The sequence below is a fragment of the Mesoplodon densirostris genome, chromosome 5 (genome assembly GCF_025265405.1).
Source record: "Mesoplodon densirostris isolate mMesDen1 chromosome 5, mMesDen1 primary haplotype, whole genome shotgun sequence".
NCBI classification, from domain to species: domain Eukaryota; kingdom Metazoa; phylum Chordata; class Mammalia; order Artiodactyla; family Ziphiidae; genus Mesoplodon; species Mesoplodon densirostris.
Genome location: NC_082665.1, coordinates 67470444 through 67497998, shown reverse-complemented (window position 1 = coordinate 67497998; position 27555 = coordinate 67470444). Strand labels below are relative to the sequence as shown.

At 37.2% G+C, this 27555-nt stretch overlaps 2 protein-coding genes and 1 non-coding gene across 6 annotated transcripts in view; 2 read left to right on the top strand and 1 right to left on the bottom strand.

The window, feature by feature from the left end:
• The window catches only part of GTF2E1 (general transcription factor IIE subunit 1), a 34843-nt gene extending 17207 nt beyond the window's left edge, over positions 1 to 17636 (bottom strand). The window contains exons 1-3 of one of the 4 annotated variants that reach the window (XM_060099913.1): positions 17368 to 17585; positions 14994 to 15077; positions 12587 to 13064 (exon numbers count right to left, since the gene is read on the bottom strand). In XM_060099913.1, coding sequence (XP_059955896.1) covers positions 12587 to 13034 — 448 coding nt within the window. In that variant the 5' untranslated portion in view covers positions 13035 to 13064; positions 14994 to 15077; positions 17368 to 17585. The other 3 variants (XM_060099914.1, XM_060099911.1, XM_060099915.1) reach the window with 3 other exon arrangements.
• LOC132491468 (small nucleolar RNA SNORA70) lies at positions 5255 to 5385 on the top strand. The gene has a single exon (XR_009532686.1). It is a non-coding gene; the product is annotated as a small nucleolar RNA SNORA70 (small nucleolar RNA).
• A 228-nt stretch (positions 17637 to 17864) lies between the features above and the next one.
• Positions 17865 to 27555, top strand: part of RABL3 (RAB, member of RAS oncogene family like 3) — a 38388-nt gene continuing 28697 nt past the window's right edge. Inside the window, exons 1-2 of the mRNA XM_060099909.1 lie at positions 17865 to 17926; positions 23489 to 23580. Of these exons, the coding sequence (XP_059955892.1) occupies positions 17881 to 17926; positions 23489 to 23580 (138 nt within the window). The 5' untranslated portion in view covers positions 17865 to 17880. The remainder of the gene's footprint in view (positions 17927 to 23488; positions 23581 to 27555) is intronic.

Sequence of the window (27555 nt, the reverse complement as noted above, 5' to 3'; positions counted from 1 at the left end):
GCCTCCTAAAATGAGTTTGGGGGTGTTCCTCCCTCTGCTCTATTTTGGAAGAGTTTGAGAAGGAGAGCTGTTAGCTTTTCTCTAAATGTTTGATAGAATTCGCCTGTGAAGCCATCTGGTCCTGGGCTTTTGTTTGTTGCAAGATTCGTAATCACAGTTTCAATTTCAGTGCTTGTGATTGGTCTGTTCATATTTTCTATTTCTTCCTGGTTCAGTCTCAGAAGGTTGTGCATTTCTAAGAATTTGTCCATTTATTCCAGGTTGTCCATTTTATTGGCATATAGTTGCTTGTAGTAATCTCTCATGAATCTTTGTATTTCTGCAGTGTCAGTTGTTACTTCCTTTTTCATTTCTAATTCGATTGATTTGTCTTCTCCCTTTTCTTCTTGATGAGTCTGGCTAATGGTTTATCAATTTTGTTTATCTTCTCAAAGAACCAGCTTTTAGTTTTATCGATCTTTGCTATCGTTGCCTTCATTTTTTTTCATTTATTTCTGATCTGATTTTATGATTTCTTTCCTTCTGATAACTTTGGGGTTTTGTTCTTCTTTCTCTAATTGCTTTAGGTGTAAGGTTAGGTTGTTTATTTGAGATGCTTCTTGTTTCTTAAGGTAGGATTGTATTGCTATAAACTTCCCTCTTAGAACTGTGTTTGCTGCATCCCATAGGTTTTCGGTTGTCGTGTTTTCATTATCATTAGTTTCTAGGTATCTTTTGATTTCCTCTTTGATTTCTTCAGTGATCACTTCGTTATTAAGTAGTGTATTGTTTAGCCTCCATGTGTTTGTATATTTTACAGATTTTTTCCTGTAATTGATATCTAGTCTTATAGTGTTGTGGTCAGAAAAGATACTTGCTACGATTTCAATTTTCTTAAATTTACCAAGGCTTGACTTGTGACCCAAGCAAGATGTGATCTATCCTGGAGAATGTTCCATGAGCACTTGAGAAGAATGTGTATTCTGTTGTTTTTGGATGGAATGTCCTATAAATATCAATTAAGTCCATCTTGTTTAATGTATCATTTAAAGCTTGTGCTTCCTTATTTATTTTCATTTTGGATGATCTGTCCATTGGTGAAAGTGGGGTGTTGAAGTCCCCTACTATGAGAGTGTTACTGTCGATTTCCCCTTTTATGGCTGTTAGTATTTGCCTTATGTATTGAGGTGCTCCTATGTTGGGTGCATAAATATTTACAATGGTTATATCTTCTTCTTGGATCGATCCCTTTATCGTTATGTAGTGTCCTTCTTTGTCTCTTCTAATAGTCTTTATTTTAAAGTCTATTTTGTCTGATATAAGAATTGCTACTCCAGCTTTCTTTTGATTTCCATTTGCATGGCATATCTTTTTCCATCCCCTTACTTTCAATCTGTATGTGTCTCTAGGTCTGAAGTGGGTCTCTTGTGCCACCATCACCCTGATACCAAAACCAGACAAAGATGTCACAAAAAAAAAGAAAACTACAGATTAATATCACTGATGAACACGGATGCAAAAATCCTCAACAAAATACTAGCAAACAGAATCCAACATCACATTAAAAGGACCATACACCATGATCAAGTGGGGTTTATCCCAGGAATGCAAGGATTCTTCAATATACACAAATCAATCAACGTGATACACCATGTTAACAAATTGAAGGATAAAAACCATACGATCATCTCAATAGATGCAGAAAAAGCTCATGACAAAATTTAACACCCATTTATGATAAAAACCCTCCAGAAAGTAGGCATAGAGGGAACTTACCTCAACATAATAAAGGCCACATATGACAAACCCACAGCCAACATCGTCCTCAATGGTGAAAAACTGAAACCATTTCCACTAAGATCAGGAACAAGACAAGGTTGGCCACTCTCACCACTATTATTCAATATAGTTTGGGAAGTTTTAGCCACAGCAATCAGAGAAGACAAAGAAATAAAAGGAATCCAAGTCAGAAAAGAAGAAGCAAAGCTGTCACTGTGTGCAGATGACATGATACTATACATAGAGAATCCTAAAGATGCTACCAGAAAACTACTAGAGCTAATCAATGAATTTGGTAAAGTAGCAGGAGACAAAAGCACAGAAATCTCTTGCATTCCTATACATTAATGATGAAAAATCTGAAAGAGAAATTAAGGAAACACTCCCATTTACCACTGCAACAAAAAGAATAAAATACCTAGGAATAAACCTACCTAAGGAGACAAAAGACCTGTATGCAGAAAATTATAAGACACTGATGAAAGAAATTAAAGATGATACAAACAGATGGAGAGCTATACCATGTTCTTGGATTGGAAGAATCAACATTGTGAATATGACTCTACTACCCAAAGCAATCTACAGATTCAAGGCAATCCCTATCAAACTACCACTGGTATTTTTCACAGAACTAGAACAAAAAAAATTCACAATTTGTATGGAAACACAAAAGACCCAAAATAACCAAGGCAATCTGAGAAAGAAAATCAGAGCTGGAAGAATCAGGCTCCCAGACTTCAGACTATAATAAAAATCTACAGTGATCAGGACAGTATGGTATTCGCACAAAATCAGAAATATAGATCAATGGAACAGGATAGAAAGCCCAGAGATAAACTCATGCACCTATGGTCACCTTATCTTTGATAAAGGAGGCAAGAATATACAATGGAGAAAAGACAGCCTCTTCAATAAGTTGTGCTGGGAAAACTGGACAGCTACGTGTAAAAGAATGAAATTAGAACACTCCCTAACACCATACACAAAAATAAACTCAAAATGGGTTAAAGATCTAAATGTAAGGCCAGACACTATCAAACTCTTAGAGGAAAACATAGCAGAACACTCTATGACATAAATCCCAGCAAGATCCTTTCTGATCCACCTCCTAGAGAAATGGAAATAAGAACAAAAATAAACAAATGGGACCTAATGAAACTTAAAAGCTTTTGCACAGCAAAGGAAACCATAAACAAGACAAAAGGACAACCCTCAGAATGGGAGAATATATTTGCAAATGAAGCAACTGACAAAGGATTAATCTCCAAAATTTAGAAGCAGCTCATGCAGCTCAATAGCAAAAAAATAAACAACCCAATCCAAACATGGGCAGAAGACCTAAATAAACATTTCTCCAAGGAAGATATACAGATTGCCAACAAATGCATGAAAGAATGCTCAACATCATTAATCATTAGAGAAATGCAAAGCAAAACTACAGTGTGATATCACCTTACACCGGTCAGAATGGCCATCATTAAAAATCTACAAACAATAAATGCTGGAGAGGGTGTGGAGAAAAGGGAACCCTCATACACATTACATTGGTGGCAATGTAAATTGATACAGCCACTATGGAGAACAGTATTGAGGTTCCTTAAAAAACTAAAAATACAACTACCATACGACCCAGCAATCCCACTACTTGAAATATACCCTGAGAAAACCATAATTCAAAAAGAGTTATGTACCACAACGTTCACTGCAGCTGTATTTACAATAGCCAGGACATGGAAGCAACCTAACTGTCCATCGACAGATGAATGGATAAAGAAGATGTGGCACATATATACAATGGAATATTACTCAGCCATAAAAAGAAACGAAATTGAGTTATTTGTAGTGAGGTGGATGGACCCAGAGTCTGTCATACAGAGTGAAGTTAAGTCAGAAAGAGAAAAATAAATACCATATGCTAACACATATATATGGAATCTTAAAAAAAACGGTTATGAAGAACCTAGGGCAGGACAGGAATAAAGACGCAGACGTAGAGAATGGATTTGAGGACACGGGAAGGGGAAGGGTAAGCTGGTATGAAGTGAGAGAGTGGCATGGACTTATATATAATACCAAATGTAAAATAGATAGCTAGTGGGAAGCAGCTGCATAGCACAGGGAGATCAGCTCAGTGCTTTGTGACCACCTGGGGGGGTGGGGTAGGGAGGGTGGGAGGGAGACACAAGAGGGAGGAGATATGGGGATATATGTATATGTATAGCTGACTCACTTTGTTATAAAGCAGAAACGAACACACCATTGTAAAGCAATTATACTCCAATAAAGATGTTTAAAAAAAAAGAGAGATAATGGCTTAATGTTTCTAGACAATTCTATGAAAAAAATTTGAGTAAAAGTTTTTTTACTTCCCCTCACTCAAGAAGCTTCCAGGAAAAACAAAACAAAACAGAAGACAATTCACAGTTCCATGTTAAAACCAAGTTACTGGGACTAGAATCGCTAGGATTTTAGTGAAATAAAGAGGAAACAAACTTCAAGACACATCACTAACATATGGTATTAATTTTACCACTCTGTAAAAATCCAACCACTGTATATATCTTAGGAATCAAATTTGGACATTGGTTCCCCTCCCACTGAATATTTCATAGATTATGTATATATGAGGAAAGGGAGTAAAGTGGAGAGCTTGGGAAAATAAAACTGCCCAAAATCCTAAATATTATTCCCCATTATGCCACAATGTGTTTCTGAATACGGCCTAATTCAACATAGCATTATTTTCTATACAAACACTACTATAACAAGGTGTTTCAGTTCCTAACCTAGGATTTCAAATTAACCAAAGTGACTAACATTATCTTCTAAAAGCAGTGATAAAACATCCCCAAGCTGCTCTATACTTTTAAAATGTCAACTATTCTCCAAATCAAAGGGTGCTTTGAAATTAGAGTTGAAAGAAACCATATATGGTATAGAATAGACTGAACTTATCATTTTACATATCCTGAAAAAAGGCCTACAATGATTATAGGATTTCCCCAGGGAATAGTTACTAACATAGCCCAAGACTGGAGGCCAGCCATGGCTCTGGAATCCTAATACACTGTCACTTTGCTGTCTTTTTTTTTTTTTTTTTTTTTTTTTTTTTGCGGTACGCGGGCCTCTCACCGTTGTGGCCTCTCCCGCTGCGGAGCACAGGCTCCGGACGCGCAGGCTCAGCGGCCATGGCTCACGGGCCCAGCGGGTCCGCGGCATGTGGGATCCTCCCGGACCGGGGCACAAACCCATGTCCCCTGCATCGGAAGGCGGACTCTCAACCACTGCGCCACCAGGGAAGCCCCACTTTGCTGTCTTATAGCCACTGCTTAAAAAACAAAACAAGAAAAAAAAACAAGACAAAAAAACCCTCTGAAAATGACATACCCACTGAAAACACTGATTACACAAAAAGACCCAATGTAATAAGTGCTCTGAAAAACCCTTACGATACTAACATAAGTTGGTCAAGCATTAATAACCAGAGCTGTTATAACAACAAAATATTTAATTAAGAATCACCTTCCCTGTGGAGGCCTGGTGTGCAATGGCTACAAATAGCAGCCTCCTGGGCAGTGTACAGCCTGTTGCTTATACAGGTTGCCCTAAGGGACCTTGGAGACAGCCCTTTCCGGTGGACATTCATGTCTGGATGCTGTCCCCAATCTGGACTCCAGACAAGTATGTACAGTGCCTTTGGAAAGCCCCAGGGCACAGTGGCTAGGGTCTACATTGGCCAAGTCATAAATCCATCCACACCAAGCTGAACAAGGAGCACGTGACTGAGGCCCAACTCAGGGCCAAGTTCATGTTCCCTGGCCACCAGGAGATCCACATCTCCAAGAACTGGGGATTTACTAAGTTTAATGCAGATGAATATGAAAACGTGGCGGCAGAAAAGCAGCTCATCCCAGATGGCTGTGGGGTCAAATACATCCCTAGTTGTGTCTCCTGGACAAACGGCTCTCACTCATGAGAGCTTTGGCACTGTCCCCTCCTGACTCATGCCCACCAGTAAATCCTACTTTCCTGTCCAAAAAAAAAAAGTCACCTTGCTTTCTCAGATTTCAAAAAGGCTTATGGAGGAGGGAGGGTGAGGTGGGGTTGGAGACATAAAGTGAAACGTTATATAATCATAAAACTTACCAGTTGTCAACACAGAGAAAGGTGGAGAGAGTAGGGACTGGGCTGCACGGGAGACCATGGAGAAGAAAAACTAGGTTTGCCATTTTAGTCTACCTATTTTTCTGTTATTTGAGTCTTCAACAAGTTTACATTCATATATTACTTACGTATTTTTAGAAGAAAGAAAACGAATGTTATTTTGAATTCTCCAAAAGCACTCAACTCCCTTTAATACACAAAAGTTACACAGTCATTCTTGGGATATTCTTTTAAAGCACTATCAAGTCCTCTGTTAAACCTTTTATAACTCAAAATGTTCAGGGGTATATATATTAAAATGTTAAGCCAAATACTAAAGTCTCAAAAGGTCACCCTTTATTCTAATTTCCAAACTTATTTTATAAACCAAATTTCTTCAGTTTAATTGAGAAAGGGGAAGTGTATGAAAAAAGGAATTGCTATTATAAAATAATAACAGACATGAGAGGAGCATAGTTATATATTTTATATAATTATTTTACCTATAATAAAATGGAATTTGAAAAATCATCCTTTAGCGATTCACTGCAGAACATATAACACTGTAAAATACTCATTTGCATGCAAAAGGAAAAAAAATAGAAGTACGTTTAATGTACTTTTAATTTCAGAAGATCTCAAATGTATTCATAATGTACCCAATACAACTCTACCCCCAAAACTCAATTTCATCAATGAAACTGGCTTCTGTCCTTCCTTAACTGAGCACATCTAGGTTTGGTCTAATCATGCATTATTCCTAGATTCTGGAACTCATTATAAAGGGGAACAAAATGTATTATGCCTGGGAGGGAAAACAATAAACTGAAGTGTGGTACTTGGGTGAATACTGAAGCTTGTATCAATAATAAATTCTCTGAATTAGGCCCAAATCAAATTCATCTCAACATGCAGAGAGCAGGCAAAAAGTATGTGGTTTTGATATGACTATTTGAAAGACAATAATCAACAGAATGTTATATGCCAGCATCAAAACTAAAAAGCAACTTTTCACAAATAAGTTTGTTCCTATGTAATCAGCTTCAAAATACAAAAAAAAAAAACAAAGATGATTTTTTTTTAAGTTTTCAAACCCTTAAAATCAAGAGGAGCAAAAGTTTTAAAAAATCAGCCCTAAAGCTTTTGGTGGAAAGTGAAGGGTAGCAGAGAGAAGACAGCTGCTCCTTACTATTTTTCCATAACTAGTTTTTTTTTTTTTTTAACTCATTCTAGTAATCACCTTCTTTCTGTCCCATCATTAGCCTCCTCAAAATCCACACCTCTGAGCTTTCCAGTATAAGTTTCTAATGAACCCATCCTGGGCAAAGATTCCAAACCAGCAACTGAGCAAAGTACTCCTAGAAAGACTTCTTTTAATGTTTGTTTGTCTGTGTTTTTAGCATTTCAGGAATTGGAAACACTGCTTTTAAGACATCTTCTTGCCTTAAGTAGAGAGATGAAAACAGGAAAAAGCCTGCTCTATGAAGGTGAGCATGAAGGAAACAAGTCTTTAAGAGGCTCATGAATACAGGACCCTGACAGTTTTTAAATGTTAGGTTAAAGGAACTGAAGAGGAATTTCAGTGATGTGGGGATCACAAAACTGATCTGTCTAAATCAAAAAGCATTCCTGCAGTCACAAGGAAAAGAGGGACTCGTGATTTAACACCAAACTTAGAAATGAATAACCCAAGTAGATAAGGACTTTACTTGAATATTGAGTGACTCAGAACTAGCCACTGAAAGAGGTCTGTTTCCTTTTTTTTTTTTTTTTTTTTTTTTTGCGGTACGCAGGCCTCTCACTGTTGTGACCTCTCCCGTTGCGGAGCACAGGCTCCGGACGCACAGGCTCAGCGGCCATGGCTCACGGGCCCAGCTGCTCCACATGTGGGATCTTCCCGGACCGGGGCACGAACCCATGTCCCCTGCATCAGCAGGTAGACTCTCAACCACTGCGCCACCAGGGAAGCCCTGCTGGCTATTTTTAAGAGTTATTTATTGGACATATTTTAGAGTCAGTTTTTAAAGACTTCTTTTACACTAATCCTAAAATCTACCTGACTCTAAGTCTTTTCCATGGAGCCACACAAAAGCTGAATCTCCATGAAAGCTATCATATCTTCCCCAGTACTCATTTAAAACATTCTGGAAATCTATATGGCCCTACATTTATTTATTACTTTGTAAGATCCTCCAAAACCTAGAGTATAACAGACATGTGTGTGTGTACCCAAACACATTTGATGAGTTGAACTAGATAATCTCTTAGCTCCTATTTATAAGATTGTATTAAACAAACATTTATAAGATTCCTTTTTTTAAAATTAACTTACTTCAAAGTTTATTTAAAATGGGATCCTCTGGTCTCTAGGTGAATTCAGTAATAGGGGCTCCCAAACTATTTCTAATTCAAACATGTAACAATTTTACCCAACCCACAATAAAACTACATTGCCTTATGTGCCTTTACAGAAGCTATAAAACTGTATTTTTTCACCTAATATTCCCACTGCTGAAAATCCTGAAGGAAAAACTTTAAAAACAAGAATAAAATGCTATATATACAAAAATATTCAAAGTGTCATATATACACCAGCAAAAAAAAAAATACAAAGTGCCCCAAAGGGGTGGAAAGGAAAACAGGGGAGAAAATCACACCTAAAAACATATTTAGAACACTAGATAGAAACAGGAGAATTGGTACATTAAGGGACCAAGAGATCACAAACTATTCTTGACTATGACTGTAATTATAAATAACACGTAAAACGGTAGTGGTTTTGTCGTAATTTTTTCTCTTCAAAATTTTTTCTGGCACCATGGCTGCATAATTTTTAAACTAAAAATGGAAAATATAAAGCTATTTCCGTATCATCTAACTTTAACACCTAAAAAGAAAATACAATCTCCCCCTCCCTTTTGGGGAAGCATGTTGCTGAATTTAACTCAGAAGTGTCATTAATGAAATCACTGTGGTTGAGATTGCTAAAGTAGAAATGCTAAGTCTCTTCACACGGTCAGAGCCTTGCTAAATCTAAAACATGCATTTATGAATCACAAGATGCTATTTTGCTGACTGATGGATTTCATGCCATGCTACCTTTGTTCTGATTACATAAGGCCCCCATATTTCAGAAAATAAAACAGCTGATTTTGCCTGATTAAGTTTCTGAAACCAGGGACTAGTGGGCAAAAGCTAGGCTACTCCATTTTAATAAAATTAGCAGGTGGATGGACCTAAAGACTGTCATAAAGAGTGAAGTAAGTTAGAAAGAAAAATGAATACCGTATGCTAACACATATATATGGAATCTAAAAAAAAAAAAAAAGGTTCTGAAGAACCTAGGGGCAGGACAGGAATAAAGACACAGACGTAGAGAATGGACTTGAGGACACGGGGAGGAGGAAGGGTAAGCTGGGTCGAAGTGAGAGAGTGGCATGGACATATATACACTACCAAATGTAAAACAGCTAGTGGGAAGCAGCCGCATAGCACAGGGGATCAGCTTGGTGCTTTGTGACCACCTAGAGGGGTGGGATAGGGAGGGTGGGAGAGAGACGCAAGAGGGAGGAGATTTGGGGATATATGTATATGTATAGCTGATTCACTTTGTTATAAAGCAGAAACTAACACACCATTGTAAAGCAATTATACTCCAATAAAGATGTTAAAAATAAAATAAAATAAAATTAGCTATACATATCAAGCATCAAACATTGGGAGAGTTCAACCCCAGATGGGAGAGTTCAACACCAGAACACCAAAGGCAAAATCTAAATGGAAAGTATGGAAAAAATTTACAATTTTCAGGAAGAAGAGAGGCGGGGGAGGGAAAAGCTATAAACTGAAGTAAGAAAATTGCTGGCTTATGTGTTGTGTGAATTAATGCCAGTAAAATAATTCTTGCTGGACCCAATTTCCTGAGCCCAGAATTCCTGGATACTCATCTAGGAGTCACTACTCTCTGTCCAGTGGCAGAGTTGCCCATATACTTGAGTTAAGAACTTTTTATCAGGGAAGAAGTAAAGCCTAGAAGGCTTCAAATCTAATTCCTGAATACCCCCAATTGCTAATATAAACCATAGTTTATAAACCTAAGAACTGTTGACATTGGAATGGAGATAGAAGCCCATTAGATACCTCCATCACTGGTCAGAAACACCATCAATCTCCAATAGCAACCAAGAAATAGAACAGCTTTGTACAGCACTGGCTTCAAATGAAAACTGTAACTATTAATTTAAACAGAGAATAAATATTACAGCAGAAAAACTTCCCTCCTCCTCCTCTGATACACATACCAAATGTTTATTTCTCGTCTTCTTCAAAATGACGGGGAGAGAAATGAATACTGAGCAAAACAGGCAGGGAACAGAGGGCAAAAGACCAAGATTTCTAAAGGCAATGTATAGAAGAACAAGGGAGGGTTGTCAAGCTACTAATAGTGGAAAAACAAAACAAAACCAGACTGACAAGGAGGTTGGGGGGTCTAATATCACCCAATTATCATATTCTCTCTGTAAAGGAAAGTCCAAATGAAAAACCAAATTATAATCAAAAGGCAAGTATATTCTCATAAAGAGGGTTCCCAATAATTAAGAATTTTCAATCATGGTACCTCAGGCTTCACTGAAACATAACTGCCAATTAAGTTGACTATTAGTGCTGGCTGATCAGGGCATCCTCCCATGAGAGATACCAATGTAAAGTGACTTATTCTTGCTCTCCTGAACCCCTTCTTTCCACCATCATGTTGACTGTAACCCTCACATTAAGAATACAGTCTCTGTTCAGACTGGCCACAAAACAACTGTTTCAGTTTTAGCTCTCTTTCATAATATGTTTTCATGCTCCCTACCCTACCTCAATTCCCTCACACAAATAATCTTGACTATATTTGGTCAGGCCATCTCTTCCACAAGCCACCTGTTGATTACAACTAATTTCATTCAGGCACAAACCCTAGGTAAAATTCAAAGAGCATCATAAATCAAACTCCTAAATACTGATATGTAAGTAGTGGGATAACTTCCTTTTAGAAACTTTCATGAAATTAAATAAGAATCAAGTGATGCGTAAATGTAGTAGAAGCATATTCCTTTAGATTACACTCTCTGAGGGACTGGATAACACCTTCACTGCAGTCAAGAGTGACGAAGACAACCACTGTAACACCAACATCTGCAGAAAATCAAAAACCAAAACCCAGAGCTCCTTAAAGAAATCTGTTAGATTGAATAGCAAAAATCATGAGACTTTTCTAGTCTATTTTGAAAGAGCTCCAGATATAGTCTACAACCCTCCTCTATAGTACACTCAAGCAATTCTTATACTCAGGATGGCTAAGATTTTCTCATAACCAAGACCTCTCCTAGTTAAGCCCTTTCAAGGTAAACAGTTAGGTTCAAACAAATTAAACATTTAAGACAAATGTGAATTCTTTAAATGACTTTTCATCCAAGATGACTGCTTCACAGTAAATAAGGGGGAAAAAAAAGTCATAGGCCATCACTGCTCTTTTTGTGAATAATCTTAATTGATATCAGCATTATTTCCCATTAAAATTTTTTAATTCTTTAAAACGTACAATATATAACATATACAAAATTAAACATGTACACAAACCTGTAATTTTTTTACAATAAAACATTTCATGTGTAAAAGCTTAAATTATATTTTTCAGATAGTTATTTTAAAGTCAGATCTATGAACTAAAAAGTAACCTATACTCCTGAATTCAGCCATAACAAAGGGACAATCTAACTTAACAGCTGTGATTCTTTCTATAGATTTTTACAAATTTTTAACACAAAATTGATCCACTTGAGTAATTAGTAAAACTATAGTCTCTTTTCCAGTTTACAAATAACAACATAACTATACAACCTAGCACTTTAAAGCGTCCCATGTTAATGTTAGACATGTATTTTTAGAAAAAACATGCTTTGTAGATTCTGTGTTGATTAGAAAAATCCGTAAAACTTAAGTATTTAATTAAATGAAGCAATTTATAACTCCTGTTGATGATTTGCTTCCTTTAATGAATGGCTAAGAAACTAAATATCTATTGTTAACTTGGAAAGAGTGCCCCTCTTATTTCATCTGGCTAACTTTTACTTACCTTTTAGGTCCCCGCTGTTTAAACTTCTTTGAGAGGCCTCCCCAGATCCACATTAGATGCCCTAGTTATGTCCTCCTGATAGCACTTTGCACTTCCACTAACAAAGCATTTAAGTTCTAATAATATGTATTTATTATAACTGTCTGGCAGTGACTGGCACAAGTAGGTACTCAAATATTTGTTGAATGAGGAGTTCAAAAGTAAACTTAGTAAAGTCAGAATAGCCTCAAAGTGGTAGAGAAAGTCAACGCTTTAGATTAGGCCGCAGTTGTAAATAAGGGATGGGGGTAGAAACAGAGGTAGAGGGCTATGGGTAAAAGAACAGTCCATGGATGAGTACTCCCTTGTAAAGGAGAAAGGCTTTGCAACAGCTTCTAAAAGTAGTATGACAGTCAAACAGGACATTAAGACTAAGAATGACTGTATGCTTACTTACACCAATATATCCACTTTTATAATGATATATATGATCAGTTTAAAAACTAGATGAATCAACTTAAGAAAAAGGTTACATACTTTAAAAAGTTACTTAAAAGAAAGATTCGTAAACTGGAACAATCTCACCTGTCATGGGATCAAAGAGCTGATTAGCTTCTAAATCTGTAAAAGTACTACTACAGACGGGACATTTGAAGGAAGCCCGGTTGGTGGAATCTCTCTCATCAGTTTCAATCCTCCTTCTCATGTGGTCCAATTTATATTTTACCACATTAACAAGAGTACGATAATTGATAAAGTAGTAGTTGTGGCGAGTGGTTTTCCCATCTGCAGCAGTCTCTACCCTCATTCTGCACTTGATGAATTTGTCTCCCTTTAAATTATTCAAGACTGATCGAAGTTGCTTCCGATCAAACTTGAGCAGCTCCAGCATGTCCTCCTCTTTCACACAGGGGTTTCGGATCAAGATGTCCAAGGCCAAAGCATGCTCAATGCCATAAAACCCCCGGATCACATACTTGGCTAACCGCTTCAATGCTGCAGGAACCTCGGTGAGGACATCTGGATCTGCCATCTTTAGCAGCAAACTTCAACTTTAAATGTACTGAATTCAGGAAAAAAAAGAGAAAATTAGCTAGGCATAAGGACAAAGTAATCATTTTAAATCTAGAATAATCAACCCATTAGGTAGCTGGTAATCGCTATTCTTGGAGTGCCACAAAGGTACTTACAACATTGTTTTTAAAAGACTTATAATGCCTAAGCATTTAACAGAGAACAAAAGATTCTCTGTTACACAAAAGATTACACCTTAAAAGCTTGATATATTTCCTAAATGGTTACTTTCATGACCTACTGTGTGTTTAATTCCAAAAATTAACATTACTTATAGCAATGATATACTATATCAAGCTCACTTTATTTCAGAAAGAGAAACACAAAAATCTAAACAAAGTCTCATTATTCTTAATGCTACAGATCTTTGGGAATGCTGGGGGAAAAAAACCCTGAGAAACTTAGCAGTTAGCATATTCTTTTAAGTGCCTTTATTTCCTTTCTTGAGTAAAAATTTTCTACCAAGATAGATTCTAGGATGTTTTACATAGTCATGCTATCACAATAAAATCACAACAAACCAATAAATGCCTAAGTAATCACCAGCTGGGATGTTTGGCAAAATTACTGTTATAAATCTGAAAGAAATTAACAATTATATCCAGACAGCTTTACCAAGCTTGAAAAGTTAAATGACCAAATAAGCAAATGCTATACAGTTCTAAAAAACAGTAACAACAAACACCAAGATATCCTTAAATACTGGATCCCCTGCAGGACAAGTAGAGGCTAACTGTACCCAGAAAGCTGTCTTCTAGAAGCCCAAACTGGCATGGGCTAGACTTTCATGTGGTTGTTTAAAAGCCTGGGATTTAGAATTAGAGTCAGATAGCCTTGTTTTAGTGGCTGTGTGATCCTGAGCAAATCCCTTAACAACTTCAAGCCACACTTCACTCTCTGAGAAATAAGGATAATATCAACTACTTCAATGAGGTTGTTGTGATGAATAAATGAGAATGTAATGTGCTTAGGAAGCACCTGTTAATAAAGACACCATCTATATCAATTTAATACATCTCAAACTAAAAACGGCCAGGCACACAGACTATATCACACAGGCTATATCAAATGAAATTTCCCTACATAAGGAAATTTTTAACAGCCTATTAAATTATTTCCATAGGGAATCATAGTGTTATTAATACTAGTTTCTACTGAATCTTTTATTTAAAATCAGTAGTTATCAACCCTATCATGCTATTTTATAAGAAACAGTTTTATATCCACAGTACTATTCTAAAAAGATATTCCTAAATAACGAATGAATACATATATGGTGGGGGGAGGGTGGATATAATACCCTACCTTTAATAAAGGAAAAATAAAGTCAGTTATATTTTGGATTGTAAATACTCAGGCATGACTATATATAAGAGATAACAAAGTAGCACCTAGGTCCAAACCTGTGGTCCTAGAGCCTTTTTGTCATCCCAAGGCCTAAGGATGCCAAGCAAGTGCCTGGGTTCAACACCAAAGTAGTAGCATAACACACTGCCATGTGCATTTTATTCTTTCTAATTTGGCCTATACATTGAACTTGAACCTAGTTTGGGGGTTTTTTTGTTTTGTTTTACATGGCAGAACACAATATGTGGCTTCAGAAACAGACCAAAGGATGGCAGACAAATGTCAAAATAACCTACTTTTCCAGTATTATTTCCTACTATTGTACTCCCCTCCCTGACCTTCCACCCCATATACTCCATTTTCCAGGCCAATGGTTCTCAACACTGGCTGTAAAGCAGAATCATCTGGGATACCCACCCTGGGCCCCATTCCCAGAGATTCGGTTTCAGCTGGTCTGGGCAGGCCAGATTAGGCATCACACTAATTTTTAAAGCTCCTTAGGTGACTCTAATATACAGAATAAGTCCCTGACCACTGTTATCAACAAACTGGGTACCTGACTATTACATACCTGGCCAAAGCACATCCTGCATGGGGAGGGCCCTGTGCCACATCATTCAGCCTGTTACCTTTGCCTGAAACACCCTAGGGGGCCCTAAAGATTTGAGAAAGGAAGTGACATGAGGACTCTGCAGTCCAATAGTTTTAGGTTTTGAATCCCAGTTCCACCATTTCTTAGCCTGTGACCCTGGAAAATTCTCAGCTTCAGTTTCATCAGATTAACAGTGCCTTCCTCATAGAGTTGATGTATGAGATTAAATGAGATAATTCATGTAAAGTGTTTGACTTTCAAGGCTGGCATCGTAAGAGTTCCATTAAGTACTGGCATACATAACAAGACTCCCTACTTAGAAAAGTGACTCTTACAACAATTTGAGAAATGGGCTGAAGTAAGTGAAAATGGAGGCACTGTGGAAACATTAAGAGCGATAGTAATCAAACCTAAACTATGAAAGACAAGAAAAAATTACAAGAGGACAGGATGAATGAAACTTATTAGAGGAACAAAATCAAAAGGACCCAATAATACATTGGAAATGGAGTTACAGAGTAGGAAAATTTTAAATAGCTATTTGGGGTTTTTTCCCCAATTTTTTTTATTGTGATAAAATATACATAACATAAAATTTACCGATTAAGTATTTTTAAGCAGACAGTTCAGTAATGTTAAATACATTCATAATGTTAACCAACTATTACCACCAACCACTTCCACAACTCTTTTCACCTTGTAAAACTGAAACATTATACCTATTAAACAATAACATATAGCTATTTGTTTTAAACCAGTGTAACTAGAAAAGTACTACTATGAGAAACAGGTTAACACCTGAAGAGGAACAGGTTTGGAAGAAATGAGGCATTCATTCAGTTTTAGTTGCTTGTCTTTGAGGAAATACCACAGAATATTACTGTGAAGATGTCCAGCAGGTGGCTGAACAAATGAAACTGGAACTCAGCAAAGAAGTCATGCTGTGCCACCTTGTTCAAAATCTCTACACTCTAAATTCCTCCTTCCTGAACATTGTGCTCTCTCCTTCACTGCCTCTACTCCCCAAATTATGCTGAATCTCCTCAATCTCTGGATTTCATAATACTGAGATGAGAGGTCTCAAACTGGTAGCCTGTGCCACATCGTTTGACTCAAAGAATGTTTTGAAATTTTTCTGAATTTGTGGTCAACATTAAAAACCATGAGATTTCACATCAATTTCAATTTTTCAGGCCCTCTTGAGAACTGCAAATATCTGCGGAAAAAAAATGAGACCATTTCCCCACATGGAAATAATTAGCTAAAGAGCAGCTGACATTTTTAAACAGGGAAGGAGCTTGGCTGGCCTCTGGAGACTTTTCAGTGTGTGACCTCTGGGGGCCAGGCCTTGTTTCTTCTTTTTAGCCTCAGAATCCATCAGTCACCTCCCAGCCTCACCTACCACCCTACAGCCCAGACCCCCAAAGGCAAGTTGGTTTTGCTTTTGAACCCTATGTATTCTAATCATACAAACACTGGGCAACAGAGTTGGAGAAACAAAGTTGAAACGAATGCACTCTCTGTGCTTGGTCTACCCTCCTCAGCTTCATCTCCGGGCACACTGGCATTCTCTCAATTCTGTGAGCCACACATGCGTTCCCTACTTCCAGGCCTTTGCACATGCTGTTTTCTCTGCTCCCACAGCTAAGCCCGAAGTCCCTTCTCCTAATCATCCTTCACATCTCAAATGACATTTCCTCAGAGACACCTTCTCAGATTTCCCTTAGTGGCTCAGAATGATCCCCCCCTTCACATGTTCCCATAGTTCTTTCTCCTTCTTCGCTGCAGTGAATAGACTTACACTTTCTCCATGTCTACCTCGGAGACGAGGAGATTAATCTTGTTCACCACTGACTTTCCAACGTGCAGCACAGCTGGTCTAGTACTTCCATAAAACTTTCTATAGGTCTCGTAAAGCACCTTTTCTTCAAACATGCCCACCCTGCCAGCTTCCCCCCAATTCACTTCCTCCACTGCAGCTTCCAGAGTAGAAAAAGATAGGGTATTGGAAACCCTCTTCTTAAACTTCAAATGGTTTTAAGGAGGTGAAAGCATCAAATTCGTGATTATAAAGGATTATGCTGACTGCAGCGTGTAAAAGAAGGAAGGAGTGGATGTGGGGAGTCCTGTCAGATTATTTCAGTATACTTCTATTCCAGTTCCAGAAGAACTTGGATTCTACACAACCAACTGGCTTTCTCAGCTACCATATTTCACGGTACTCTCCACGCCTTCATACATACAGTGGCATATCACCGCGAAACCTCCGGACAAGCTGGCCTCCACGAGCCCGGTAATGTTCACCTCCTCCCCACTGTGACACCCCGACACCCTAGATCCCCTCGGACACTACCAGCTGAGTCCAGAGGCCACACTCGGCGCAGCCAAGCCCGTCCTACCCGAGGTCGCACATGGGCCGCTCCGGGTCAATAGTTCTTTGGAAAGCAAGAAGAGAACCGAGTCAAGAGAGCAGCTAAGGGGGAGGAGGCTAGCTATGGAGAAAGGAGCGAAAAGAAGACACCCTGAAAGGCGGCGCCAGTCCAGGGAACCGAGAACAACGAACAGGGAACAAGGTTTACCAAAGCGAATCCTCGAACACTCCCACTACAGCTGCCCTCAGCGACTCAACTACTGGTTTAAACGAGCCACGCCACTTGTGCGACAAGGAGAACGCCCTATTCCTGCGACGAGCTTTAGAAACCACCCGCTACTTTTAACCAGGCGGGCCAATCAGCACAGTGAGGCCTTCAATCAAGACAGTCACGCTCCTATTGGCCAATGACATTGAAGAATCCGCCATCTAATCCCAGCTCTGATTGGCCTATAATCCCGGAATAGGCGTTAACCCCAGGAAGGCAGTGGCAAGATGGCGTCCTTGGATCGGGTCAAGGTACTGGTGTTGGGAGACTCAGGTGAGCCGCTTAACCCACCTCTGGGGCTCCCGACACTTTTGAGTTATCCGAAAATCCTCCCCTTTCACTCTCCCTTTACACACACACCGACTAACTGACTCCGGCCTGTGGCTGAATTCCCTCTCAAGGCCTAAAGACTACACTTCCCAGAGGACTTTGCTCAATTTTACGGAGCGGCGGCATCGCACGGGTTGGGGGCGCGGAGCCGGGGCCTTTCTCTGATTTCGCTGGTTTCTACGTCGGTTTCCAGGGCGACCGAAGCCTAGTGATCCTTTGTTTTAAAAGATTTGCGGAGGTTGAGTGTTGTACTGGGCGCCGTGCTGAGACGGAAGTTCGGACCGTGCCTTTAATAGATTTTGTTAATTAAAGAAATCAAATGTGCACTAAGAAGAATGACACTGTTCCAGGTGATTTGCATATATTAACTCATTTAATCCTGAGATCAGTCCTATTATCCCATCTCACAAATGACAAATCTCTTTTACAAAAAAAAGAGATGTAAATGACAGAACTAGTTTGAGCCGGGAGTCCACATACTTAGAACACTAACCCATATTATTTCGTGAAGTATCAGGGGGTAGACTTGTTTTACTCTCAACTGCGCTTCTTTTTTCTTTGTTCTCTTTAATCTTAATTGAAAAACTGTTATGTGCTAGGCTGGAAGAAATAGAAAAAATAAGATAAGGGCCATTTTATGAAGCAGCTAGGACTTAATGCTGAGCCCAGTTTAATCCTAGTGTTAAAATTCTTACCTTGGACACTTGAGAACAGGAGTTGAAGTCTGTGTTTCTATCTCCCCTTCACTATCCTTTTTCTCATACCCTCCACTCCTAAGCTTCTTAAGAACTTGGAATAAATGTTAACCTTGCATTTCATAGATGTGCTTTTCTGGAGTTGACCTTTGGATGTCTGCTTGAGCAAAGACGTTGTGTCACATGCTTGGAGGTGGAGAGGACATACCCCAAAGAGCTTGAAAACTAGCCTTACCAAACTGAATAAAATTGGTGGGGGGAGGAGGTTGAGAACATTTTCACGTTGCCTGAAGATTATTTGCATTGCAAAGTATTTTACAGAGAGCATTATTTAATATTCCCTTCAGAAAGTTGCATTATGAAATTCTATGAACATAATCCAATTTATGTCAACTTCAGTTCTTTAGCATGAAGTGGTGCTGAAGTTAATTTAATAAAAGCACTCAGTTTTACAGATAAAGAAAGCAACGGTGGTCTAAATGGGCTTCGTAAGAGTATCACCAAGTAGGATTTAGAAGAATCCAGAGCTAACACAGTTCTTTATGATATGTGAAGTGGGTGCTTTCTCTCATTTATAATTACCTTTCTATTGCATCTAACAATCGCTTCATGTTACATCTTGTTCAAACTAGTCGATTTATTTTTTTTCCCCCAAAAATTATTTCCCTATTATAATACATGGCAAATGCTGAATTAGGTGCTGGGGATATAACTGTGGAATCAACGCATTACACAACAGCGTTGAATTGGCTGCTGTATTAAATGTGAAAAAGTGATCAGGCAGTTAGTAAGCTTTTTAAAATTATTATTATAGTTTAGTTGTAAAACAGAAGACACAGCCATGCCCAACAGGAAAGTGATTGATCTTGTCACACATTCACTGATGTTAGGCTATATGTGCAAAGTCAGTTATTGTCTTTTTATCAGTTCCCTTTTAACAATGATTTGCTGTCTGACAAGTTAGAATATACTTTTTACATTTCATCTGCCTTTGTATTTAAACTTCAAAGTTTACTTTTGAATAAAGGCTCATTTCCCCTGTGAAATTTTGAGGATTTTGCAAATATATAACGGAATGACTAGGGGTTTAGAAATTTGTTTGTATCCCATAGAGATATTTGATAATTTAGTAAGGAATCCTGAAAGTCTCTCTAACATGCACATACTCTTTTCTCTTTGTTCCTTCATGTGTAAGGGATGAGCTTAATACATTACCAGCTCTGTTTGGAGCTGGCATTTATTTGATTATATTGAACTTTTTTCCCTCAGCAAATCAAGTGCATTCTTTTCATCTAAGTTAGTTCTAATGATGAAAACATAGAATCAGAATCTCCCAAAATTCTTAAAGTTATCCACTATTCTTGGCACTTCTGTTGTTCTTACTGTTTAAAGTTCATCCCGTGTTAGCTAACTCTTATCACCCAATGCAGTTAATTCATGGAGAGCTATACAATATTATTACATAGAGATGTTTACTCTGACACAGTTAAGCTTAACTAGAATTTCAAGACTTGTATCAAGCTGATAACTAAGTGCCTAGTTATATTCCTCCAACATAAACAAACCTACATGCAAACACAAAAATCAACAATATGCCCTAAAGGCCATAGATATCAGATGCCATGCAGTAAATAAAATACAAAGCTCACTTTGAGTAGTCAAAAATCTTACGTGCCTGTATGTAAAAAAATAAAATGAATGAAAGGGAAATCTGGGAAAATGTTTGGTTCAGTTACATGAGCAGCTAGTATATAAAGAGGCCATATAAATTGATAACAGTAAAACCTAGTAGATAAATGGGTGGAGCACATCAATAGATAATTCATAAGAGAGGAAAAACAGCTGGTTAGCAAAGATGAACATAATGTGTATTTTTACCAGAAGGTAAAGAAATGTAGACTAAAGCAAGATGTCACTTTTTTTTCTCTTATAAGCTAACAAAGATGAAAAAGCAACTACATACTGTTGAGGTGCAACAAGACCTGCAGGCTTATGTGTATGGTGGGTGGCAGAGTAACCAGATAAACGTTGTCAATGTATATCGAGAACTTTGAATGCTGATTTCGGTTTACATATTAATTTCACTTCTGGGAAGGTATACTAAAAAAATAATTTTAATTTTAAACAAAAGTGTAAACAGAAATCTTTTCTTAGCATAGTGAAAAGTTCAAAGCACCCTAATATCTAATAATGAGAAAATGGTTAAAGAAATCATTATCTCTCCTCTCTGAACTACTGTGGAGACATTAAAAATATTTATGAAGATTCTGTAATAACATGGAAATTTTTAGCCACTAAATAAGTACTAATTAAGGCCCTCTCTGAGTACTGGAAATCAAAAATGAGTAAAACCCAGTCCCAGGCCTCAAAGAACTTAAAATCAAGCAGAGTGAATAAAATCTATAAACAAGCAAGTGTAATAGTGTATTTTAAGTGCTCTATAGAAAAATGTTCAGTGTAGAGCAGAGATGCAGAGGATGGTGGGTGATGTGCTTAGTTCTACCTGTATGGAGTAAGAGAAGACTTTATATCTAGAATGATGCTGAGTCTTGAAAGATTAATTCACCAGGCCAGTGGGAGAGGGGAAATGGAAGGAGAGAATGGGTAGGATATTTCAGACAAAACCAGCTGTGTAAGCAAAGGCTTATGTTTCATTGTTTTTAAGTACACTGTGTATATATTCACAGTAACAGCCTGCTTATAGAAAAACTCTGCTTATAAAATTAAATCTGCATTGACAGTAGTGCTCTTTGGGTGATTTATTTTCTTCTTTTTTCTGTACTTTCTAGATAGACTGTAAATAAAACTTTATAATAAAAAGTGATAGATCCATGCACAGTAATGCACACAAAGGGGTCGGCTAAATTTTTGATAACAACTAGTGACGCATAAAGATTCACCAACAATGCTTGTTATAATGGCATCCCAAGATATGTTAATTGAATGAGTAACTCTACACATAAATGTACAGGGATAGCTCATTCCCTTTCCTCTTCCTACAGATCTCAGAATACTAACCCTAGCATTAGTAAGTAGATTATCCTAAACCCAGGAGATCTATAAGAAAAGAAAGTGCTGTCCTACTGAATGGGAGAAGATATTTGCGAGCAACATATCTGATAAGGGGCTATATCCAAAATATATAAAGAACTCATGCAACTCAATATCAAAAAACAATCCAATTAAAAAATAGGCAGAGTACTTTAATAGACATTTTTCCAAAGAAGACATACACATGAAAAGATGGTCAGCATCTCTAATCATCATCTCTAATCATCAGGGAAATGCACATCAAAACCACAATGAGATATCATCTCACACCTGTCAGAATAACTGTCATCAAAAAGACAACAAATAACAAATGTCGTCGAAGATGTGGAGAAAACGGAACCCTCATGTACTGTCAGTGGAATTGTAAATTGGTGCAGCCACTGTGGAAAACAATATGGAAGCTTCCCAAAAATTAAAAATAGAATTACCATATGATCCAGCAGCTCCACTTCTGGGTATTTACCTGAAGAAAACAAAAAGACTAATTCGAAAAGATGTCTGCACCCCTATGTTCATTGCAGCATGATTTATAGTAGGCAAGATATGAAAGCAACCTCAGTGTCCACAATAGATGAATGGATAAAGAAAATGTGTGTATATATACACATACAGGTGGATTATTAGCCATAGAAAGAATGAAATCTTGCCATTTGCGACATGAATGGATTTAGAAGGTGTTATGCTAAATGAAATAAGTCAGAAAGACAAATACTGTATGATCTCACTTATATGTAGAATTTTTTAAAAAATGAACAAACAAAATGAAACAGACTCATACAGAGAACAAACTGGTGGTTGCTAGAAAGGAGAGGTGGGGAGAGGGGTGAAATAGGTGCAGGGAATTGAGGTACAAAGTTCCAATTATAAATAAGTCACAGGGGTGTATTGTACAGCATAGGGAATATCACCAGTGGTACTGTAATAGCTTTGCATGGGGACCGATGGTTACCAGACTTACTGTGGTGATCATTTTGTAATGTATTTAAGGGTTGTACACCTGAAACTAGCATAATATATCAACTATATTTCAATAAAAAGAAAAGACAAGTGCTGTCTATGAAGTTAAAGGGCCATGATGTAGAAGAAGAAGAAGAGTTGTTCTTCTTTTCCAAAAGAAGTCTGGGCCAAGTGGTTGACTGCTTTCTAAAAATCACTGTATGGGAGAACTGGCATATCTAAATATAGAATTGTGAAATGGTGAATCCCTGTCACTGATAGTGTTCAAGCATAATCTGAAAGACCGTCTAACAGGGTCTGTGGAAGGGACCTCTGCATTGGTGGTCAGGATAGAGGAGATTACCTCTAAGATATGTTAAGATTCTACAATTCTAAAATAGGCTGAATAGATGAAATCATTCCAAAGGAAAGGGATTAGTTTATTTGAAATTGCCCTGGACCAGTAGTTCTCAAAGTGAGTTCCCTGGATCCGTAGCATCAACATCACCTGGGAATATGTTAGAAGTGCAAAATCTTTGGATTCCATGACAGACCTGTCAAACTGGAGACTCTGGGGACAGGATCCAGCATTCTGTGTTTTAACAAATCCTCCAGAGGATTCTGATGCTAAATTTGAGAGAACCAGTGTCCTTAACCATCTTCTCTTTATCAATGAAGCTTATTAAATCATTGGTATGGTATGAACACCCTTTAAACAACCGTGCTTTACATATCATTATTACTGCTTATTCTCAGTCTTACTTTTGCCGTAATATATTGCAGCATGTCTTTTAAATGACTAGAGTTCTTGTATCTTTTACAGGTGTTGGGAAATCTTCCCTAGTTCATCTCCTGTGCCAAAATCAAGTGCTGGGAAATCCGTCATGGACTGTGGGCTGCTCAGTAGATGTCAGGGTATGTGTTTCTTATATTTTAGTTTTTCCGTGTCATATTAAAGATAACTCCTTCAAATTCATGATCCAATTACAGCCCTGTAGTCAAGACTAAGTAATAATAATAGCTGGGTTTTATTAAGCACCTACTTTGTGCTAGATACTATGCCCAATGTTTTACATGTCTGCTTATTTAGTCTTTTTTAAACTGTAAGATATAGCTACAAAAACTAAGGCATAGAGAAGTAAAGTAATTTCATCAAATTCATTCAGTTCATAAGAAGCAGAGTTAAGATTTGATCCTAATTAGTCTGATTCCAGAGACTTCACTTTTAATTATTATGCTGTATATCTAGAGTTCACTTAACATGCTCCATAAATCACTCTGCTCGAGCCTTTCCCACTAAGACAGCCAACTTTTGGCTAGAAATATAGTGTAAAGGCAAAAGCTTCTGGAGCCTTATGTCTAGGTCATCTGTTCCACATCACATTTAGGAAACCCAAGTGCAGTTTCCGCTGAATTAATTATCTTCCCAGATATTTTGGTCTTGCTAATTCCAGCTATTCCTGTCCAGGCCTCTCTTGTACTGGCATACCTCTCTCCATTGAGTTAAGAAATAAATAAGGAGGGAATAGCAGTTAGCTACATTGACAGTTATTTTCCTTCAGTTCCTTGAACCTGTTATTCCACAGTCTGTGATGTATATTGCCACGGATTAGAAATCCTCTGTCAGCCTAAGTGTTATTCCTTTTTAAGGTAATTTCTTCTCTCTAGTTGCTTTAGAAAAAAATTTTTTTAAATAATCTTTGATGTTCTGTAGTTTTGCTAACCTACATCTAAGGGTGGATTAGTTTTTAGTCATCCTAGTCAGAAGTTGTACGCCTCATATATATCTTCATTTTTCAAAATTTTTAGCCATTATCTGTTTGCCTTACCTTGTTTCTTCTATCTTCTTCTTTTGAATTTCTATTGGATTTTTGTCCTCCACAACTTTTAATTGCACTTTCATGTTTTCTATTGTTTGTTTCTCCGTGGTGCATTCTGGATGATGTACTCATATCTGCCTTCCAGTTAACTAAGAATCTCTTCAACTATGTCTAATCTGTTTTTTAATAAATCCACTCAGTTTTTTATTTCAGTAACTGTAACTTTTAATTTCCAGATGTTCCTTTTGGTTCTTTTTCAAATGTCAAAATTTTTCAAAATATTCTGATCTTTCATTATATTTTACTTTTTATTTTAATCATATTCAACATAATATTTTATGGTTTCTTTTGGCTTATTCTATTTTTTTTCTGAGTGGGTGACAGATCTCCTACTTGCTATATATGCAGACTCTACCTCATGGAAATGTACCTCTTGTATGGTTTGTAATTCTTGAAGATGACCACGTCTTCAACAGGATTTTTTTCTCCTCTTCCCTTTTGAAGTCTTGTATGCTGTGTTGTGAGAGTACAGTGCCTTTCATTTCTGTTGCTGCCAGAGCCCTAGAGATTTCAGTGATCCTTGTAATTTCTCAGCTTGGAATTTCCATGCAATCTTGATAATGTAAATTCCCCCCAGCATCTGATTGTGGTTTCCATTTTTTGTGGATCTTTCATCTACTTTCTACAAGGCCCCTGACAGAAAGTTTTTCCTGCTTTCCTGAGCCAGTGGACAGTTTTTCCTACTCTCTTTCACTGACTGAGCTGCTCATCAAGGGTCCACATTTCAAGAAGGGAATCTGTTCTTTGTCACTCACCCACATATACTTTGCCTTAAAAGCTGGAAAACAGATTCCTATTCTTGGCTGGGCACTAAAACTTTGGGGACCAACCCCTGAAGTTATATCTGAATCTGGGTCAGCTCCCACTTCATACTCTTAAGTTTATCTTTCATTTCTAGCATCTGGGGAATTTCCTTTTTTTTTTTTTCTCAAGCGTGTCCTTTTTATTTTTAAAAAATATTTTTATGGCATTTCTATGAGTTTGAAGTCAGAGGGGACCTGTCTATATCATTTCAGCCTACTATGTTCCCAAATTCTTAGCTATGGAAGAAAAAGAAATTCTAGATAGTGAATTCAGTGGTAACTTTATTTAAGTTTGGGAGACCCAATAATAAGCTCTGGACAAAATTTCCCTTTGGACTTTTCTAGCTCCCTTTCTGTGAGAAAGCGTAACATATTGAAAATAAACTTAGATTTGAACTCCCACTTCCTGGGTCAGTCCCCATATTGCTTTTGCTTCTTAAGGAGAGACTTAGACTAATCAGTTTACTTCTCTGAGCCTTAGTATGTCACTTGCAAATTAGAGGTAAATAATACCTGCTTTATCTAGCCTACAGGTTTGTAGGGAGGATCAGAGAAGCTTAAAAGGTGTGAGGTTAAAGTCTAGTGCTTTACAACTTGAAGTTGAAATTGAACTTAAATTCATTTTCTTGCCCCACCCACCTGCCCCTCTTATCTACCCAGAGCCCAGTCTGCTCATGTAATTTACCTTTTGTCTTATTTGGGTTTTTTTCCCCTTTTCTTATTGAATTGGCTAAATCCCCAGTACAGTGTTAAATAGAAGTGGTGCTAACAGGCATCCTTGTCTCATTCCCAATCTCAGGAAATTTTTAATGTAATACCATTAAATATGGCTTTTGCTATAGGACTTTTTGTAAATATGCTTTATCAGATTAAAGTTACCTTCTCTTTCTATTTCGATGAGAGTTTGAACCACGAACCGGTATTGGATTTTATCAGGTGCTTTTGCATGATAATCATAATTTCCCTGCTTTATTTTGTAACTATGGTTAATTATTTTGATTGATTTTTAAATGTTAAACCAACTTTGCATTCTTGGAGTAAATCCAACTTGGTCTTGATGTATTCTTTTCATATATCACTAGATTCAATTTACTAATACTTTTTTTTTTGCATCTAAATTCATGAGGAATATTGGCCTATCGTTTTCCTTTCTTATAATCTCCTTGTGGGGTTTTAGTATCAGGATTATGCTAGCCTCGTAAAATGAGGCTAACATAATGGGAAGTTTTACCTCTGTATCTATTCTCCGGAAGAGTTTATGTAAGATTGGTTTTATTTCTTCCTTAGGTATTTGGAAGAATTCACAGTTAAAAACCTCTAGACCTAAAGTTTTCTTTGTGGGAGTTTTTAAGTAACATTAAAGAAAATAGAAAATGACTATTTCTTCTATATCAATTTTGATAACTTATGTTTTTGAAATAATTTGTCTGTTTTATGTAAATTGTCAAAAATTTGTTTTTATATCCTCTGTTGTCTTTCAATATCTGTAGGATCTGCAGTAATATTCCTTTTTTCATTTCTGATATGGGTAATTTTTGGCTTTTCTCTTATTTTCTTGGTCAGTCTTGCTAGAGGTCTATCTAGGACCAGTTTGGGGCTTTGTTGATTTTATCTATTATATGTCTGTTTTTTATTAATTTCTGGGTTTTTCTCTATTATGTCTATACTTTCTTTGGGTTTAATTAGCTGTTTTTTTTTCTAACTTCTTGCACTGGGTAGTTGTTTCATTGGTTTTTTTCAGGCTTCCCTTTAGAAAGCTCTAAGGCTCTAAATTTCTATCTAGGCACAGCTTTAGCTGCCTCTCTGAAATTTTGTTCATTATCATTCAGTTCAAAATACTGTCTAATTTCCATTATGATTTCTTCTTTGACTCATGGGTGGTTTAGAAATGTGCCACTTAATTTCCAAACTTTGAGAATATTTATTATCTTTTAATTATTGATTTCTAGCTTACTTTCATTGTGCGTAGAACATGTGCTGTATGATTTCATTCTTTGAAATTTGATGAGATTTGCTTAATGCCAATTTTGGTAAATATTTCATGTGCACTTGAAAAGAATGCATATTTTGTAACTGTTGAGTGCATTGTTCTAAATATATCAATTAGGTCAAGTTTGTTAGTCTTTTTGTTCAAATCTTCTCTATCTCAACTGATTTTCTTTGTTGCTTGTTTCATCAGTTGCTAAGGAATGAGCATTATAATCTCC